Here is a 21622-nt window from a genome sequence, read left to right as displayed (position 1 = left end):
GTCATACATTTAAAAGACATCACCCAACAAGGTCAGTGTGGCTCAGGTTGAGGGTGATCATATTAACCAGGTCAGGGGTCAGTGCACTTGCCTGGGTTGCAGGTTTGACCCCCCACTAGGGGGCATGCAGGAGGCAACCGATGGATGATTCTCTCTCATTATTGATGTTTCTATCTCTGTTTCCTTCTCCCTCTCTGAAATCAATAAAAATAAAAAATAATAAAAGGTACCACCCAGAAACATGTCTTGCCCCTTCTGTGTTTAGGACATTTATTCATTAAGAGAACATGGATTCTTTAAAATATAAATAAAATTCTGCTTAGGAGTGTACCAGAAAGAATAGGAAGAATAGGCTGGCATACAAGTATGGAATGAGAAAATTAAGCAATTTATTCCTACTCACCAGAGGACTTTTTAGCAAACATTAAAAACTCTGTATAAGACAATTTTATAAATTAATAATGCTATAAGTGAGCAATAACAAAAGATACAGAATTACCTAATATTCCCATATCTGTCCATACTGAAAGAACCATGCTTGACCACCATCTTGAAAGGTGGTTGGTGTTAGCAAGGCTTCCAACCATCATATGAACAAGGCCTGTAACAAAGCAATCCAGTTCCTCCAGTGTGTCACTAATGGGATTGAAACAAAAAGGTGATTCTGGCTACACTGAAAAGCAGCAAGTAACAAGGGATTATCATTCTCAATGACTAATTCTTGTGCACCTTACTACATGTCAGCATGGTGATGGAGGCTTTACCATCTCATTTACTCTTCCCCAATACCCTGAAATGCAGACAATTAACAAACAAGTAAACAGGTTCAAAGAGTTGAAATAGTTTGTCCAATGGCATATAACTGCTAAGTAGGAAAGTTGAAATTTAATTCTAAAGCCTATGCTCTTTCCTTTATAACCTCTCTGGGGAAGTAAAGTGATTAATGAGGTATGATATTAAGATTGCAAACAAATACAGACTCTCTTTGCTGGAACTGTCCATTCTAAAATGGAAAATCATGCTCCCATACAAAATACATATGCAAACAAAACCAAGAAGGACAGTGATGGGAAGGTCAGGTGGCTCCATCCCTCACTAGTCCTCTCTCACTCCGCCACAGGATTCAAATCCATGCCTTAGCAAAATGTCTAATTTACTACATGGCATGGGCCTTCAGGTAACTGTAACAAAATGTCCAATCTATACATGCCAAGGGTCCACTGTTTACAATCACAATACTTATATTTTATTCTAAGGATTAAGCAGAAATGACTGCATATAATCAATCATATTAATGCCGGGGACCAATATTTTCTGTATAATAGAAATGAGGTTCAAGTGTATTTTTAAAGTTTTGAAGATCTTTAATATTAAAATTGAATTGGAAGCATTAATGTCATATACATTTCCAAGGTCTTTCAACTAGAAGAAATGACAAAGTAGCAGCAAAGAGCATCCGAAGTTGCTTTCTAAATACCATCCCCCATAAAAAAGATCAGAGATCCTTAGGATGTTGGCTGGTTCTGGGTCTGGGAAAAGTAACAGAAACCTGAGCCTGGGAAATCTTGAACCAAAAAACAGAGAAGTTATCAAAGATTGATGGATTCATGTCAAAAGGACACAAAAGTAAGCCTGAGGGGACTCCCACTGACAAAATTTTGGCCAACCTGAGCATCAAAAGAATAGACTATAATTTATTGAAAGACATTGAATATATAAATATCCTTGAGCCTATGTACCTATTAATATTTTTTAAATGACAGCCTTAACCAGTAGAGGAATAGGGGGGAGGATTCTCTCATCTGGCACCGCTAGAGTTGATTATTAAATTAAATTTAATTTAGAGATTACAATACAGATTAATCAAAGAACCCCAGTTAATAAGGTAAGGTTCTTTTACACAGAAGAATGCCAGTTTATAAGTATAAAAGAAAGGATGCAATAAAGGAAAAACCACCATTCTGCTGTCCCTGATAAATGAACTGATTCAAACAGGATGGTTACTGGATGTTAAAATCATTAGACAAAAGACGAGGAGCTAAATTCTCATAGTGTCAAAATATTATCTCACAAATCACCCACTAGCTACAAAAGAAAAAAAGTTAATCTTTCCATGGAGCAGCCTGGTTATCATATTCTCACACAATCAAAATTAACACCACCATTAAAGATACACCAGATGCCAGGGTGGCTCAGTAGTTTGTGTGTTGACCTATGAACCAGGAGGTCATGGTTTGATTCTCAGTCAGGGCACATGCTCAGGTTGTGGGCTCAATCCCTAGTATGTGCAGGAGGCAGCCAATCAAATTATTCTCTCTCATCACTGATATTTCTATCTCTCTCTCCTGTTCCCTCTCCTTCCTCTCTGAAATCAATAAAAATATATATTTTTAAAAAGATACACTAGATAACAAATCCTTCCTGACATGATGCACTATGAAGTACAATGCATCACCTACAAAACATGTGTCAAAAATATTTAACTTAAATCTAATCAAGGCTTTAGATCTAACTTTCAATTTGCAAGGAATAAAGGAATGTAAATCAAGTTAAACATCACCATACAGAAATAACTTGATAAATCCAGAATGTGGGACATTCTACAAATAGTTACCATTAGACCTTTCAGACCAGATCCTCCAACAAATTTATGTCATGGAAGAGAGGAAGTAGGAGAGAACCATCCTAGATTAAGACAAACCTAAGAGGCATGACAACTGAATGCAATGTGTGAGACCTGTCTCGGCTCATACATTAGCACTGTTAACAGACACTGTATTCTCAGTATCTCCTCAAATGCAATTATCCATGAAAACCAAATCAGAATGGAAAAGAACATTTTTATTAACTTTCCAACCTATGGAAATTAACACCTCATTGCATTTTACTCACCTCCACTTAGCAGCTTCATGACTAGCCACAGCTCATCTTTTACTACAAAAGACGTGTAGTAAGACACAATATTAGGATGATGGCACTGACTCATGGCTTGAATTTCTTTCTACAAAAAAAAGAAAACATGATAACTCATTATATGGAGGCCTAAAACAACATTACAAGTTAGTGAATACAGACTGGGAATCCCACGACTATGCCCCAACCTTTCTGGGGTCTCCATGGCTCTGACCTCTTCATGAACAGTTAAAACAAAACCACTTAATTATTCTCAGCCCATTCTGACTCTTCTCCTTCCACTCACTACATCAGTAATCTGTGAAACTGGAAACATGGCCTGTGTACCACACCCTGGCCTGGCACAGGACCACAGAGGCCTCCCCAGGGGCACATATTTTTACTGAAAGGTGCCCTTGGAAAACCATCCTGGGAGATCTGGCTCTACAGCCAGAAAGGATAATTACTGATAAACAGAAGGTGGCCTTTGTGTTTGTTTGTAAGTTGTTGTTTTCTTTCAAAATATTGTTTCATCCCATTTTTGTGAAATGATTAACAGTTCTCACTCTAAAGAGAAATATACTGAAGCAGGGCAAGGTCATAAATGAAATCCAGGCTAAGGTTACACAATTTCCATTAGTGAATTTAAATGAGATTCGGTATGCTAAAATGCCCTCTAAAGCCCTGTGTGATCAGGGCCCTGCTTCCCTCTCCAGTCTCACTCCTACTCCCTCAGCCTTATACCCCCACACACCCGGGCCTAAGATCCAGCCAGGTCACTTCAAGTGAGCCATGCTTCTAACCATGGACATGTAACCCTATTGTTCCCTCTGCCTCAAGGGCACTCCCCTGCTTATTTCTGCCTAGCTGGACACGCCAATTCTCCCTTCTGAACTCAGTGGAAATACCATTTCCTCCCAGCTCCCAGGTTGAGTTAGGTATCCCTTCTCTTGGCTTCTAAGAGAAGGGATATATCCTTACATATATCCTTACATCATGGCACACATATGCTGAATAGTACCCGTGGCCTTTATTGTCTGTCCCTCCTTGCAAGACAGGGAACTTCTGGAAGGCAAGTACTTAAAAGTGAATTCCTAAACAGTGTGGACCTTGGCATACTACACTGCAATTGCATATTTATGTCTCTGTAGCCCAATTAAAGCTGTAAGCTCCATGAGAGCTAAGACTCTATTTCTGGCACTTATCACTGGGCCTGGCACACAGCACACCTTCAATCAATATTTGTTGAATGAATGGATCTTACAGCACTTTATACAGTTTCTTACCAATTAATATATTTGCCCTATGACCTTGGTATTTGGTTAGTAAAAAAATTGTGTAAAAGTTGCCCATAATCCCTGATTGATAAGAAGTGCTCAGTAAATGCCAGTTTTTCTTTCCTCATCTTCTCTACTTGGATGTAATTTGCTTTGTGGCGAAGGCCTGTCGCATGTATTTTCCCAACTCCCAGAGTCACCAGCATAATCTTCTGTACTAAAAGCTAAGTAAATAGGAAGGAAAGGAAGAAGGAACCAAAGTAAGCACCTGACTGCTAACATAGTTATACAGGATTCGAAGCAATAAGTACATAGAAGAGGGAATACATAGGATAGCACATATATGCCAAATGAGTAGTAAAAATAGTAAATGTCACAAAACCCCACAGGAACAGGTAAGGTAGGCAAGAAGTCTTCACAGAGGAGGTTTTATAGCAGTCCAGATGAAATGCACATATATTGTAATTATTTTTAAAAAGATGAAATAAGCAAGGAATACTATAGGATATAATGAGTAAACTTGTCTGGGGTAAATACTTCGATCTTTCAACAGATATTTACCAAGTGCCAACTATATGCCAGGCACACATTAGGTGCCTGATCACTAGGGTGAGCCCTCAGGAAACTTACAGTTTGGTAAAGAAGTAGGACAAATACTAATTTAGAACACAGACCGATAATCAGTTTGATAGAAGTACAAGATACCACATGACTTCAACCGAGAGGCAAATTATCAAAAAAGGAGTGATTATCAGGGAAGGCTTCCGGTAAGAAGTCTGACTTCACTGAAACTGAAATAAGAAAGGTAAGTAGGTTTTTGCCAGTTTTGATTGTTTCATTACCTGGGACCACATAAAAAAGGATCTTATAACTACATTCAAGATTTTTAGTTTCATCCTCAGAGCAATGGAAAGGAATCACAGGTTTAACTCTATTTCTTTTTTCATAACACTCACTCTAGCTACAATGTAAAAAATAAACAAGAAAAAGCAGGACCAGAGACAAAGTCTCTGTTTAAGGCTGTAGCCATGATCTGGGTGAGACGATAGTGGTCTAAAATACGATAAACATCTAATTTCTCAGTTTTCGTAACCCTACTGTGGCTATTCTACTATTAGGAGACGTTGAGTGAATAACATGGAAACTTCTTTACCACTTTTGCAACTCTCGGTAAATTTAAAACTATCTCAAAAGAGGAAGTTAGAGAAAAGCCTGTGATAAAATCTCTGGAGAAAATAAATGCAAGATCTGGCAGCTGATTTTCCCATCACACTTAGCAAAGGTTGTCAGACAAGAAAACATTTTGACAAGAGAAAGGAGCAATATACTGCCTCCTCAGTAATCACTGTCACACACACTGCACCCCTGTACTTGGCACTCGCTGGAGAGCCCCGAGCGCCTTCTGCATGATAATGAAGTTTACTGTAAAATCATCACATCTAAAGGGTACTGTGTTGACCTACTGGGTTTTGTTTTTAAAGGTAAACTGAAGGGCTTCATATCTCTCAGAAATGGAGACCTTGGCACTCAGGCCTCTGGCTCTGACCCCATGAATGCCACAAATAAACCCGGCATTATTTATTCTTCTCATGTGTCTTCAGGATTTAGTGGGAGCTTACCTTTGTCCCCTCCCCCACGAAAGCCAATTATCTTAGAAGTGCTTTACTAAAAGTCACTTCCCCCAACCTTTACTTATTTGCCACTATATAACTACTACCTTTGTGACATAAAGCTTACTGGAATGTGTGGCCAAATTTATGGAGATCTAATTGATGTTTTTTCCTTTAATCAAGCTATATCAAATTTCCTTTCCTCTAAAAGTAAGGCCCTATTGTAATAATACAAATATTACTTTTAAGAATGTCAAATTATATTTGAAAAGAGATGCTCTTTCTAGTTTTGAACTAAGATTACAATCATTTTGTATATGAAGTAGAAAATAGACTTTAGCAGAAACAGGTCTGGCTCAGTGGTAGAGCGTCGGTCTGCGGACTGAGGGGTCCCAGGTTCGATTCAGGTCAAGGGCATGTACATTGGTTGCAGGCACATCCCTGGTAGGGGGTGTGCAAGAGGCAGCTGGTCGATGTTTCTCTCTCATCGACGTTTCTAGCTCTCTAGCTCTCTCCCTTCCTCTCTGTAAAATATCAATAAAATATATTAAAAAAAAGAAAATAGGCTTTAGTCAGAAAGACCTGATTTTTAATCCACACTCTGTCATTATCATATGATTTATTGCCTTGCAATAAAATGGAGCAACTACCTGCCTCCCAGAGGAGTTTATGAGGTTAAAGTACAGTTAAGTGCCTGCCACTGGAAAGATGTTTGCTATTACTTTCATATAAACTTGGTCACGTTATTTACGCTTTGAGCCTCAGTTTCTGTATTCATGAAGTAATGAATAAAACTTTCATTCATCTTTACGTTATCTTTATGTATTATATAAATTAACTGGCAACTGGTAGAAATTCATTTTGGGCTTCTCAAATTCCAGGCTTAATATATAAATTAAAAATACTGTTTTTTCTTTAACAGAATTAGTTTACAATTTAGACTTCTTTTATGATCACTGTTGTTCAAATGTCCAAATGATGCTCTAAGGTACTGCTGGCATCTGTAAAGCCAAGTTCATCAAACAGGGTTTCAATTAGCATCTCCTTCCAAGTGTGTGTTCTCCCACCAAACACAGCTCAAGATCATGCCAGCAACCGAGTTCCTCAGCTTCTCTCCTGCACTACCACATTTATCTCATCTCCTAAAAGTTGAACATATAATTCTATTCCCTCTCTTCCTTTTATTTCAATTATTCCCTAATACTCAGTACCGACTACACCAGAAGTTAAATCTAATCTGGGACACTGGAAAGAAACTTCTGGACTGTCAGATCATCCTAGTCCTAATCCTGCTCTATCACTAGCTGTATATGAGCTCAGAGAAATTACTTAATAAGATGACAATATTAGTACATAATTATATGGCAGTTTATAAAGTTTTCAAGTACTATGTCACTTGATCTTCAGGAGAAACCTCATGAAGTCCATGTTAAGCCAAAGAAATAAAAAACTTAAAAAGGAATGATTTGAAAAGCTATCTTATTTCCCTTGATGAAACACTTAAAACTACTGCATTTACTACATACTACATTTACTACATACTTAAAACTCTGGGTGTCATGGTGCATAAAAGTAAAAAACGATCCCTGTGACTAGCTTTCAATGCCAGAGAACATCTCGTAAGGCTATGGATCCTTGGGACTCCCTTTCTTCTCCCTTTCCCTAACCTTTGCGGAAGCCAATGTTGCCTGGGGTCATTCTCTCTCTCATCTCCCATCAACGGATATTCCATTTGGCCCAGGAACCACAATTGCATGATACTATTTTTAGGAAGGAGAGAAATAAGCAAGCATCCTTTATAACAATAAAAAAGAGGAAGTAAGGTAATGGTCCAATACCAGAGAATAGAGTAAAGTGTGGTCTACTTACTCAATGGGATACTACACACATATTGAAAATTATAGTAATTCATATTTATAGACACACAAAAAATTCTGTGATAAATTTTTCAATAAAAAGAAACAAGTATATGATTCACATTATCATAAATATACAAAGATGTTTAAATGTGCGGTCTGAAAGATTATATAGCAATGTTAATTTCAGAGTGAGAGGATTATTCTATATAATAAAAGCCTAATACGCTAAGTTCCAGTCATCCATTTAACCAATCAAAGCGTAATATTGTAATGATATGCTAAGGCCACTCAAACACTAGCTATGATGTGCACTGACCACCAGGGGTAGACAGTCAACTGGTCGACCAGTTGCTATGACACACACTGACCACCAGGGGCAGACACTCCAACCGGTAGGTTAGCTTGCTACTGGGAGACTGAGCAAGATGGTCGGATATTGCCTGGGCCCCTCTCAGGGTCCCTCCCCAGCTGGCCAATCTCCCATGTCCCTTCCAGGCCCCAATCATGCATGGGTGGGGTCCCATGGCCTGGTGTGCACCCTCTCGCAATCTGGGACCCCTCGGGGGATGTCGAAAAGCTGGTTTTGGCCTAATCCCACAGGCCAGGCCAAGGGACCCCGCTGGCGCATGATTCATGCACCAGGCATCTAGTAACTATATGTTCTCTACTTACCTGAATTTTTATATATTTAAAAATAAACATTACTATTAGTGAAAAAAATCACATACTTTTTAAAAAGGAGTAAAAAACTTCAAGTTATTTCCCATTCCAACATGAATGTACAAGAGTACACCTCTCCACTTAAGAAATATTTGACATGCGTACCAGGAGCTCATCCATGCTAGTTTGACATTTCTCAAGGTTTATCCGTTTGATTGCCACTTTCTCCTTTTTAGGGGCACAATATGCTGCTTGGACCACAGCCGTTGCTCCACTCCCTAAAGAAAAATACATAAAAGAGTAAATGAATAGATGGATAGATAAAAACATGACATTTCTAATTCCCACACAATTTAAATGAGAAGTTAACCCTTATCTTGTTCCTACACTTAATAGATGAAAAAAAAAGAATTCTGTAAAGCTGGGAATCTATAAAAGCAAAAGCCTCAACTATTTCATAGAATTGCCAAAAAATACCAGTACCAAAAGCAACAATAAAAAACTGCTAGGATTCCAGTCCTAGAATTTGATGGTATAGGCCCACATTTCTCTGATCCTTGCCTCTAAATACAACTAAAAGACTGGAAATAATTCAACAACCACAAAGGGACAATGAAATGTAGAAAGGAGGTGAACTGATGAAGGACCTCAGAGTGTGAGGAAAAGCACCACTGTGGGTTCACTGGGTTCTCTTTTGTTCACCCAAATATCCATGAATGCACTCCAGGACAGCCTGCAACCTGAAGCCACCAATAGGGATAGACAGACAGACACACAAATAAACGAGAAGATCCTGCTTTCTGGCCAAACGCTGTGAAAAAGGAAGCTAAGCAGAGACCCAGAGGGAGATAGATTCCCCAATCCCTACCCGGGGGCAGTGAGGGACCCAACCTACCGCAGCATCAGTCAGCAGCCGCAGGGGTGCTAGGTCCCAGTCCCACACCTGGGGCAACATCCAGCCAATCTGCCCTTAGCAGCAACAGAACTGGGGCCCACACCCACCAGTCAGCCCAAGTGCCCGTGTAGAGACCAAACAGGAGTCCCTGAGGCACCGGAAGAATGAAGCAGAGACTAGCCTACAAGAGCTTTGAAAACTAAGTGACCACAGAAATCACAACTCACAAAAGCAGGCCAGGGCCTACCATGACACCTGAACAGAGTAGCTGCCTACTAAAACAGAAGATTAAAGAGAACCAAGTGTCTCCTAACGTTAGTATCCTAAATGTACGGAATACAATTAAAAAAATAAAATTAACATGTCATACCAAGAAAAAAAACACACACACTTATACGAGAAAAGATATTCACACTGATGCCAACACCAAAATGAATCACATGTTGGAGAATTTTAAAGCAGCTATTATAAAAATGCTTCAACACTGGGGCGGGGGCCGGGGGCCGCCTAGCAGGGGTCATGGGGGGAAAGGAGGGACATCTATAACACTTTCAACAATAAAGATAAATTAAAACAAACAAAAAAGATAAAAATATTCTGATAGTAAACATCTTAACAGAAGAAAAAATGCAAATAGAACCTCAGGGAGCAGTGTGCATTAGATAATAATAAAAGATCTAAAGTTCAAGTGTAGGTAGAATATTGTTCCTCCCCCCAAGATGTACAGGTCCTAGTCTTTGAAACCTGTGACTATGACCTCACATGGAAATTAAGAATGAGAAGATTAAGGGGCATTTATGAAAGGGAAGCAGCAGGGTTAGAAAAGGATATAATACCCTAAAAGCAGAGGTCAGGATGATAAGAGCTATGAGCCAAGGAGCAAGTACTGACACATGAAACTACATGGATAACCTTGAAAACATGCTATGAAATGTGTATATTTATTTATTTATTATTAAATTATTATCTGTGTACATATAACATTGTGCATATAAAAAATAAAAAAAAGAGTTTAGTAAGGTTGCAAGACATAAGATCAACATATTGTGCATATAAAAAATATTGTGCATATAAAAAAATAAAAAAAAGAGTTTAGTAAGGTTGCAAGACATAAGATCAACATATTGTGCATATAAAAAAATAAAAAAAGAGTTTAGTAAGGTTGCAAGACATAAGATCAACACACAAAAACCAATTCCACTTCTATAAACTAACAACAAACAAGTGGAAACCAAAATTTTAAAACATAGTAACATTAACAATTAATCCCCCCAAAATTAATACTTAGGTACAAATCAAAAAAAATCTGAACAGAAAAATATGCCTGATATTATAAAATTCCAATTAAATAGAGTAAAGAAGGACTAAATAATTGAGACAAACCGTGTTCATCAATTTAAAAAAAACAACACAATAAATGTCAATAGTCCCAAATTAACTACATATAGGTTTAATGCTATTCTATCAAAATCCTGGCAATGTATTTTATACACATAGAAAAGCTTCTTCTAAAATGTATATTAAAAGGGAAGACTTTAGAATAGCCAAATGTGAAAAATGTGAACAAAGTTAAGGGATTTATACTACCCAATTTCAAGACTCATATTTAACAGTAATCAAGACCGTGAAGTATTGACAGAGGCACACACACACACACACACACACACACACACACACACAAAGAATAGAAAATCCAGAACAGATTCACACCAATGTGTCCCACTGATTTTGCCAAAGGTGCAAAATAATTCATTGGAGCCAAAACCGGTTTGGCTCAATGGGGACTGAAGGGTCCCGGGTTCGATTCCGGTCAGGGGCATGTACCTTGGTTGCGGGCATATCCCCGGAGGGGGTTGTGCAAGAGGTGGCTGATCGATGATTTTCTCTCATCGATGTTTCTGGCTCTCTATCTCTCTCCCTTCCTCTCTGTACAAAATCAATAAAAATATATTTTAAAAAAATAATTCATTGGAGATGAGATAACCCCTCAGAATGGCTGAAAAAAAATTTAACGAGAACACCAAATGCTGGTGAGGATATGGTGAAACTGGATCACTCACACACTGCTGATGAAATAGAAAAGCTGGTACAGACACTCTGGCAAACTGTTCCACCATTTCTTTTAAAACTAAAAACAGCCTTGTATAACTCAGCATATGTTTGTTGGGTATTTATCCCAAAGAAAATAAAAACATATGTTTACAGAGAAACTTATTTTTAAAAACATATGTTTACAGAGAAACGACTGAAATGCACAATTACTTGAAGGAATGTTAAGGGCATTATGTTGCGTGAAAAAAGCCAACCTCGAAAAGTTACATATTCTATATCGCCATTTGTGTAACGCTCTTGAAAAAGTAAACCTAACAGACATGGAGAAGAGGTTAGTGGCTGCCAGGGCCAGGGGAAAGGGAATGAGGAGTGCTGCTGATGGGATGGAGCTTCTTTCTGGAGCTGTGAGCATGCTCTGGGATTAGAGTGGTGATGGCTGCACACTATGTGAATATACTGGTGTCCGTGTCCATGAGTTCGTTTGGTTTTTTGGCTTAATACCTTCACCTTTTCACTCAGTCCCACAGCCCCTCTCCCCTCTGACATCTGTTCTCTATCTATGAGTCTATTTTTATTTTGTTTTTGTTATTTTGTTCATTAGATTCCATATATAAGTTAAATCATAGGGTCCTTGTCTTTCTGTCTTATTTCAGTTAGCGTAATGCTCTCCAGTCCATCCATGCTGTCGCAAAGGGCTACACTTCCTTATGCAGAGCCAAGTAGTAGTCCATTGTGTAAATGTACACAGCTTTTTATCCATCAGCTGCTGATGGGCACCTGGACTGCTTCCAGAGCTTGGCTATTGTGAATAACGTTGCAATGAACATAGGGATGTGTATATTCTTTGGAATTAATGTTTTAGGCTTCTTCGGATATATTCCCAGAAGTGGAATCGCTGTGTCATAGGCACTTCCATTTTTAATTTTTTTTTTTTTTTAATAACTCCACACTGCTTTCCACAGTGGCTGCACCAAACAGGATTGGAGATAGAAATTTTGAAAATATTTCATCTCGTCTTTAAAGCAGGTCCCTTCATGGGGAATTTTTCAAACTACAAATCAACTTACTGGTTTCAACCATCATTTTTCTTAGAATAAATAGAACCAAATAGAACACATAGAATCAAATAGAACACATCGGTATGCACTGCACATACATAATAAAAGAAAATGTATCTCTTAAAAGTGGTTTACTCAAGGTGTGAAAGCTACTGCACCAATGCCTTCTAATAAGCATCATCCTGATGTGAAGATTATATAAGGGCAAGTATAAAGCAATTTCTAATAATACATCCTAATTCAAGCTTTCACTGTTTTACACTGTTGTGCATTTTCAATGCACCATTTCCCTACATGCCCACTTCTTACACTCTTCTGTCCTCTATAGTTACTTAACTGCAGGATTAACGTACATTATACAACAGAACGGATTAATGCACAAAAATATGAATTCCCTTTATCCCGAAATCCTTCAAATTGGGTAACTTCATCTCTTGAGACAGGAAATGAGATGCCCAAAAGCATGATAGAGACTAAAAATCTTTCGGAGTCTCTCTCTACTTTAGTGCACCCCAGTATTTAAAAGAAAAAGTAAAGCCCTAGCTGGTCTGGCTCAGTGGATAGAGCATCAGCCTGTGGACTGAAGGGTCCTGGGTTGATTCCAGTCAAAGGCACATGAGAACACCAAATGCCGGGATGGGGGATCAATCCCCAGTAGTGGTTTTACAGAAGGCAGCCGATCAATGATTCTCCCTCATCATGGATGTTTCTATCTCTCCCTCTCTCTTCCTCTCTGAAATCAATAAAAATATATATTTTTAAAAATAAGAAAGTAAAAAAAGGATATTATTCCTATCAAATGAACCAAATTATTTGAAGATATTTTCTCCCAAAATTTTAACCAGCCATCACTATAGCAGATACACATTCTAAAGATTCTGTTTTTAAGTTTTTTAAAATATATTTTTATTGATTTCAGATAGGAAGGGAAAGGGAGAAAGAGATAGAAACATCCACGATGAGAGAAAATCACTGACCGGCTGCCTCCTGCACGCCCTCCACTGGGAATCAAGCCCACAACCCGGGCATGTGCCCTTGACCTGAATCGAACCCGGGACCCTTTAGTCCCCAGGCTGACAATCTATCCACTGAGTCAAACCAGCTAGTGCTTAAGTATTTTTTTTTTTTTTAGTAAGGTTTTACATTTACTAAAGAGCTAGCTTAGACTGTTCATTATGAAAGATGACTAAAGCATTGTCACCTGAACCATGGAACATACGGGAATTTACAATTTTGTAAACCCTTTTCTAAATAAGGCCTCTTGTCAGTCATGTTGAACTGGAGAAACAGCTGTAAGAATAGTCATCATAAAAGGCATGCTATTCTGTCCATACAGAGATGGAAATACACATGGCCATATGCTTTGAGTAAGTAAGTATTCAATCAGCCGGATGGTTTTGCAATGAATCATCCCTTTCCCTCCTGTTCACTCGGGTGATCTCCTATCTCGGTAGATGGTAACTCATCCTTCCAGATGCTCCAGCCAAAAATCTTCAGATCTTCTCACATCTCATCCAACCACACATCTCTAATTTAGAAATATGTCGTATCCAGCATCTGACTGCTTCTCACCCCTACGACTGCGTCTCTCCCCTGGTAACCTCCTTCCACCCCTAAACCCTTACAACACCGTTCTCCACCTAGCGGCCCACGTTATCCTGATTGGTTTAAAACTCCCCTTTATCCCTGGCCGCCCCCCACCCCTTTCCCTGCTTTATTTCTGTCCTTCACCACTAGGTGATAAACTCCAAAAAAGCAGGGATTTCTCTCTGTTTCACTGCTTATCTCTAGCCATCCAGAACAGTGCCTGACACAAAAGTTCAATATTTGTTGGACGAATTAATCAATCAAGTAGTGGCATATGTTTTCAAGGAAAAAATAATTGCCTGCTTGGGACAGAGCAAACACAAAAGCAGCCCAGTGTGATGGGCAATTCCTCACGATTACCGTGAGTGCTAACAAGTATTGAATAGTTGCTCATTGTGCCGAGTGCTATGCTGAGCACTCTCTCTACTTGTGCTGCTTTTTTCCGTCTGATCCTCACAATCATCTCATGAGTTAGGTATTATTGATCTTACAAAGCAATGCAAGAAGAGCAATGTAAGCAAGTGGAAGACTGAGGTCATGCATTAGTAAGAGGCAGGGAAGGGCCTAGAAACCAGAACTGCATGATGTTTCAACACCGTGCTCTTAACTGGCAGGCAGCTGCCCTTTAGGTTAAAGCTAACACTTATTAACCGAATGCCATGTGTCAGGTTAAATTATTTACTTGAAATGTCTCATTTAACTACTTTAATTTTTTAGTTGCCTATCCACCAAACAGTTTCCCCTTATTTTTAAACAACAAAACTTTCACCTAAATTTGTTTGAAGTCATAATGTGCCCAGCTAAAATAAAAGGCCTCATTTCACAGCCCCCTTGCAAAGGGCCCGATGACACAGTTTTGGCCAATGGCAGAAAGGGAAGCCACTGAGTAAAGCCTCCAGGAAGAAAGGCCTGTGAAAGGGTGCCAACTGAGTTGTCACGTGTCTTTGTCCTTTTGCCACACTCTTCCAGCCGAACGCAGGCACGTGGTGTGGAGGTGGGACAATTATCTCGAGAATGAGAGTCATGCGCTAAGAGCAGTGGAGTGAAAACTAGGAGCCTGGGTGTCGGATGGCACCTCGGCTGCCACTCCAGTGTTCTTGTTGTACAATGGGGGGAAGTATTTTATTAAGCTACTATTATTTGTTTTCCACTACATGCAGCCAACTGCAATCCCTGTTGGTACAAGCCTATGAGGTTGTTGGCCCAAAGCTGGCCTTATTAAAAAATGTTGCCATAATTAAGTCTCCCAATCAAGGGAAGAAAATACACTCGCCATTGCTTAAGCATCACTGTTGACAGAGCAAATGTCTTTCACACTTATGCAGGGGGCTAGAGTGAAATCCTGAAATCTGCATTTGGAAATCACTACGTTAGACATCAAAATGTGTGGCTACTGAACACCTGGTCAGAATTCTACACAATCATAGGGTTTAGAAAGGAGCTCAAAAACAGAAAAGATGCATGATTTGTAGTGAGAACAATACTAACGTATGTTACAAGTAAGTATACTTAAAGAAATGAAAATCTTATAAAAAAAATGTTCAAGATAATAAAATTCTTTAAAAGGAAGTCCTTTGAATTCTGAATCTGTATGTTTTTATTTTGTTTTAATTAAGAAATTTTATTTTCTCTATAGAATTTTGCCAGAAAAGGAGAGAACAAAACAGAAATATTAACCTCACAAACATTATAGTACTAAGTAGCACACACACACAGTTCAAGTAAATATAATGTGCTTTGGTAAGAAAGACATTATACCATCTATGTGTGTGTGTGTGTATATATATATATATATATATATATATATATATATATATATATAAAAGGCTAATATGTATATACATATATACAGCAAGTGGTGGACATGATATGTACTACAGGCTAATATGCAAAGTGTCCCCACGGGAGTTCGACCGGGAGTTCTATCGCTCGCTATGACGTGCGCTGACCACCAGGGGTGGTGCAGAATGAAGGGAGGCCCTGGCAAGCAGCCAGAAGGTCCCGATCAGCCCTGATCACTGGCCAGGCCTAGGGACTCTACCCGTGCACAAACTTTGTGCACCAGGCCTCTAATTTCCTTATAATACAATCCCTTGAAAACAAAAAATTCAAATTAACCTCCCCTTCCCCAAGCTTTATTTTTTCTGGACTCCAAACATTTGTTTCCCGAAAATAACTTGAGTGCAGTGTGAAGAAATCAAAGAATTTATTTTGAAGACCACAGCTTATTACAAAATCCTGTATTCCAAACATTTGAGTGCAGAAGAAACGTTAGAATAAGAATACACTGCTTTATTGAGCCTTGCTGCTTGCACCAGTACTAGGCTGTCGTTGGAGGAAAATCTTTTTTGCCTCTCTGTTGGGAAGATAGGTGAGAGTGGATGAGGAGTGGAGTGGCAGGAACTTACTAATGAGAGGGAGAACACTATAAAAATAGTATACACGGAAGAGAACAAATCCTACTACATCCGAGGTTATCAACAAAATATCTGCTCCTGCCAGATGCTTTCATTGTAAGAATATTCCTTTCATCTGTCAAACTCTGACCATCACCTTCCAGTTTATATCCAACAACTAATCAAATACAGGTGCAGGAACAAGGACCCCAAAGAGGAAAAGGAGAGCTGGACACCAGTCCTGCCTTAGCCACTGATTAGCTCTCTGACTCCACACAAGTCATTCTGCCTTTCTACGTCTCAGTGTTTTCATCCGTAAAACAAAATGACTCACCTAACCTCACACCATCCAGAAAAATTAACTCAAATGCACCAGAGGCCTAAATCATTTCATATGTGATTCTCTGTGTTTGGTTTATTTGGCATGATGTTTTTTTGAGGTTCATTCATGTTGTAGCCGGTTGCATATATTATATTCCCTTTTTTTTTTTTCAGACACCACTTGATGAACATGGGGTATCTGCTTGCTTCTTCTTCTTTTTTTTTCTTTTTTTTTAATGTTTTGATATTGGGATTAGTAAAGATTTCTTAGCTACAACACCAAAAAAGCACAATCAATAAAAGAAAGAAGTGATAAATTAAACTTGTATCAAAATTTAAAACTTTAGTATTTTTTAAGATATTTTTATTGATTGGAAAGAGAGAGAGAAACATCTCCCACACACACCCAGACTGGGTACCAAACCTGAAACCCAGGCATGTGACCTAACCAGGAACTGAATCATGACCTCCTGGTTCATAGGTCCCCTCATCCACTGAACAACACTAGCTGGGCAACTTTTGTATTTTCAAAGACACCATTAATAAAAAAAAAAAAAAGAAAGAAAGAAACAGCCACCAAAGACACCATTAAGAAAGTGAAAAGACAAACTACAAACTGGAAGAAACACACACACACACACACACACACACACACACATATATATATATATATATAAAATTTAATATATATATAAAATTTATATATAAAATATATATAAAATTTTATATATATATATAAAATTTATATATATGTGTGTGTGTGTGTATATATATATGTATATATATATATATTTTTTTAAATATATTTTACCTACTTTTTACAGAGAGGAAGGGAGCTAGAAACATCGATAAGAGAGAAATACCAACCAGCTGCCTCCTGCACACCCCGCACTGGGAATGTGCCTGCAACCCAGGCACATGCTCCTGACCAGAATCGAACCTGGGACCCCTCAGTCCGCAGGCCAATGCTCCATCCACTGAGCCAAACCGGCCTCAGCTGGGAGAAAATATTTTAAATCATATATCAGGTTATGAAGTACTCAAATCCAGAATGGATACACAGACAAACACCTATAGCTCAATAAGAACAGAAACCAAAGCACAAAAATCTCAGCAAAGATATATGGAAAGCTAATAAACAAGCACATGAAAAGATGCTCAACATCATTAGTCATCAGGGAAACGCAAAAAAACACGAGATTTCACTTCGCACCCATTAGAATGGCTACAATCAAAATGGCAAACAAATGCTGGAAATAGGAACCTTCATAATCACTAATGGGAATGTAAATGGAACAGTCACTTCACTCTAATCCAGCAATTCCGCTCAAGAAAAATGAAATATGTTCACAGGAAGATCTGATGTGAATGCTCACAGCCAAAAAACAGAAGCTCAATGTCCAGCAAGTGGTAAAAGGAGGGTGGTGGACATGATATGAGTGAACCTCAAAAAAACATTATGTCAAATTAAAAAAAACAAACACAAAGAATCCCATGTTATATGATCATTTTTATATGGAAATCCAGAAAAGGCAAATATGGAGAGACAGAAAGTAGATTTGTGGTTGCCTGAAGCGAGGGGATGAGAGGGGGAGACAGGGAGTGACTACAAATGGACATGAGGCATCTTTTTGGAATGATAAAAATGTCCTAAAATTGGATTGGAGTGATGACTGAACAACTCTGTAAATTTACTAAAAACCTATAGAACAATAAGGTTAAAATTGGTGGATTTTATGGTATGTAACTTATACCTCCATAAAATTGTTTTTGAAAATGAAAAATACTATGCTAAATGAAAGAAGCCAAACACAAAAGACCACATGTTATATGATCTCATTTATATGAAATGTCCAAAAAAAGCAAATCTATAGAGACAGAAAGGAGATTTGTGGCTGCCTGGGGCTGGGAGTGGGAGCAGGGATTAACTGTAACGGGCACAAGGGATCTCAGTGAGGTGATGAAAATATTCTAAACCTGGATTATCCTGATTGGTACACAACACAGTAAATTTACTAAAAATCACTGCATTGTATACTTAAAAATGGCTGAATTTTATGGTACTAAATTATACCTCAGTAAAATTATTTTTTAAAAAATAAGGTGGTCAAATCGTAACATTGGCATTCTTTTTCTTTTTAAAAAAAATATATTTCACTGATTTTTATTGCAGAGAGGAAGGGAGAAGGATAGAGAGTTAAAACATCGATGAGAGAGAAACATCCATCAGCCTCCTGCACACCTCCCACTGGGGATGTGCCTGAAACCAAGGTACATGCCCTTGACCGAAATCGAACCTGCGACCTTTCCGTCTGCACTATCCACTGAGCCAAACCGATTAGGGCAACATTGGCGTTCTTAACCTTTGATCCATGGACCACTTTGAGAATGAGATCTCGAGTAACCCTACCAGAGGGCTGGGACTCCCCTTTCTCCACTCCTGAATACCCTATTAGTCTCCCAATTTCTACTCTGATGCCACCTTAATAGCAAAGGCACCAAGAATGACCCCAAGCATCCTCTTCACCCTAAAAAGATGTTCACCCAACAGGAAAGCAAAAACTCCTCTTCTAAAACGATCATAGGGATGCTTTTCTTGGTTTTCAGGACACTACTTTGGAATCTCCCCCTTAGTTCCTTTCTTCGGTATGAAACGCTGAGGGGCCCAGAGCAATCCATCAAGACAGAGTCCTAGCTAGCTAGCTGGCTGTCCTCAGAACCAACCAGTACATGTCAAGATACAGCACGTAACGAGCACATGGGCCCATGGAGTGGCTTAAGGGGAAAAATGTGATGTCTTTCAGACAAAACGTAGCCCAGATTTGTTTTGAAACAAGAGGCAAGTGCAAAAAAAGAAATATGACAAAGTTTCTCTACAACGCAGATACAGTACAATAAACACTCACGCCCCCGTGACAGCTAGTGAGTGTTCAGCCGGTCTCTGTTATAAAACTAATTTTAGGACAGGGTGCTGATGGAGCAGAGGAGACCACCTCCTTCCTTCAAGAACAGGGGTCTGCTCGGGTTGGTTGGGCCGCGTTTCTGTTTAAGGACACCCACACCTTTTTTATTTTTTTTATTTCTAAAGTCACTGGATTATTGCTTTCCAACAAATACTTCCCTCAGCATCCCCGGTCCCTCTCCTCCCCCAGCACACGTGCCTCTCTGAGCATTACAATCTCCATGCAAGTTCTGTGCTATGCCAACTGGTATTCCTGGACTCCTTTCAAATCCACTCCGCACGCAACAGCCAGACCCACGAGATGTCGTGTCCCTGCTTGAGGCACTCCAGTAACACTTAAAATTCCAAAATCCTTACCAAGGCTGGGAGGGTCCCTAAGATCCGGCCTCTGCCTTCCCTTTCTTTCTGCCTTTCAGCTCCTCAAGTGCATCCAGCGGGTTCCCCTCCTCGGAAACTTTGCATTTTCTCCTCCCTCGGTAGGGAAAATCTTCCCTAGGCTCTTCAGCTTCCTCCTCATCCTTCAGTGCTCAGCTTCAATGACTCAGAAAAGGTTTTTTTGTGGGTGTTTTTTTCCCCTTGCAATCACCCTAAGGAGGTCTCCAGGTTATTCCTTATCAGAACATCTCATTTCCTAGCACTTGCCAAAGCCTGTAATTGTTTTTCATTTGCCTACTTATTTCACAGTCTACCTCCCGGAATAGAAAGTCAGTGTCCCAAGCAGTAGGAAGTTGTGTCCACACGTTGCTCAGAACCGGTACCTGCAGCTTCGTCTGGAGAGGATCCCCCCACACCCAGCTCCACCCCGGCCAATGCCTGGCATTTCGTGGGCATTTCCTCCGATGCGGGAAGGAACCAAAGCGCCCCGTCCCACAATCCCCCAAAGAGGTGGCCGTGTCCCCACTCCGATAGCCCATTTCTTTGTACAGCCCTGACAAGCCTGCACTCTTCTTTCTCTCCAGGAGACATCGGTGGCTCAGGTTCACATATCGATCGCGACGTCAGTCTTCCCTGAGCCCCTCAAACCCACCCGCCCCCGCCCCGCGGGCGCGTCACTCACTCAGTGTCCCCTCCCGCGCCGCACACACCCGGAGCCTCACCCACGCGTCCTGCAGCCCCGCGGGCCCCACGCGTGCCCATTCATCTGTGTGAGCCCTGCGCTCCCGAGCTCCCGGCTGGTCCACAGGGGACCCCGCGGGTCTGTCTCCACGATCCCTCCCGCGCGTCCCCCGCTGCCCGGAGCAGTGCCTCCCCGCTCAGCGGCGCCAGCTCTCACCGATCACCTCCTGCAGCTCGTAATCGTCCCTGTTGATGGACCAGGGCAGGGCGCTCGAGTCCTCGGTCATGACGGCGGCTCAGCTCTCCGATCCTCCCGCAAACTCGCTGTCCTCTCTCCTTGCCTCGCCTCGCCTCTCCCCACCCCCAACCGCTGCCGCCGCGACCCCACCAATCTCCTCGAGAAGCAGGTCCGAAGGGCGCCTGGGTGCGGGGTCACCCGGCGGCGGAGCGGCGGAGCGGCGGGGGACTCGAAGCGCCGGCGGGATCTCGCCTCCTTCTCCCCTGCGTCCGGCACGCCCCGGTCCGGTCCAAGTCCCGGCCTGGGCCTCCGCTGCAGCAGCCACTGGAGCTTCGCCTGGGCCCGGCCCCTCCGTCCCGCCCTCCACCCCGGCCCCACGCACGGGCCAAACTTTCCCTTCACCTGCCGACACGCAGCGCGCTGACGTCACCGCGCCGGTCACGCCCCGCCTCTGCCACGCCCCCCACTTCCGCCATACCAAGTGTGGCTGACTTGGCAGCGAGCGAGCAAGGAGCCTGAGGAGATGGAAGTTGACAGTGACAAGGAAAGAATGCTTAGGAAGGACTCCAGTGAGGACACCGGAGATCCAGAGAAGGCCCCAAAGTAGCACAGAAGAGGTAGCCACACTAAGCATGGCGGCCAAAGGTGTCCAAGGAGAGGGGCGGAGCCACTTCGGGCGGCGGGGGGCACGTTGCCGTCTCCGTCGTCGCAGTCATTGGTTTGTTTGAGAAGGAATCAGAAAGGTGATAGGCGAGTATG

At 40.7% G+C, this 21622-nt stretch overlaps 1 protein-coding gene across 4 annotated transcripts in view; it reads right to left on the bottom strand.

Annotated features, from left to right (window-relative positions):
• OXSR1 (oxidative stress responsive kinase 1) overlaps nt 1-21256 on the bottom strand; it is a 66707-nt gene extending 45451 nt beyond the window's left edge. For 2 of the 4 annotated variants that reach the window (XM_045579418.1, XM_045579419.1), the window contains exons 1-3: nt 20843-21256; nt 8464-8576; nt 2893-3001 (exon numbers count right to left, since the gene is read on the bottom strand). In XM_045579418.1, coding sequence (XP_045435374.1) covers nt 2893-3001; nt 8464-8576; nt 20843-20912 — 292 coding nt within the window. In that variant the 5' untranslated portion in view covers nt 20913-21256. The remainder of the gene's footprint in view (nt 1-2892; nt 3002-8463; nt 8577-20842) is intronic. The other 2 variants (XM_036431878.2, XM_036431879.2) reach the window with 1 other exon arrangement.
• Between the last annotated feature and the right edge of the window lie 366 nt (nt 21257-21622).

Source organism: Pipistrellus kuhlii, unplaced genomic scaffold, assembly GCF_014108245.1.
Source record: "Pipistrellus kuhlii isolate mPipKuh1 unplaced genomic scaffold, mPipKuh1.p scaffold_m20_p_11, whole genome shotgun sequence".
Lineage (NCBI taxonomy): Eukaryota > Metazoa > Chordata > Mammalia > Chiroptera > Vespertilionidae > Pipistrellus > Pipistrellus kuhlii.
The sequence above is the reverse complement of the archived record's forward strand: the minus strand, read 5'-3'. Positions and strand labels throughout refer to the sequence as shown.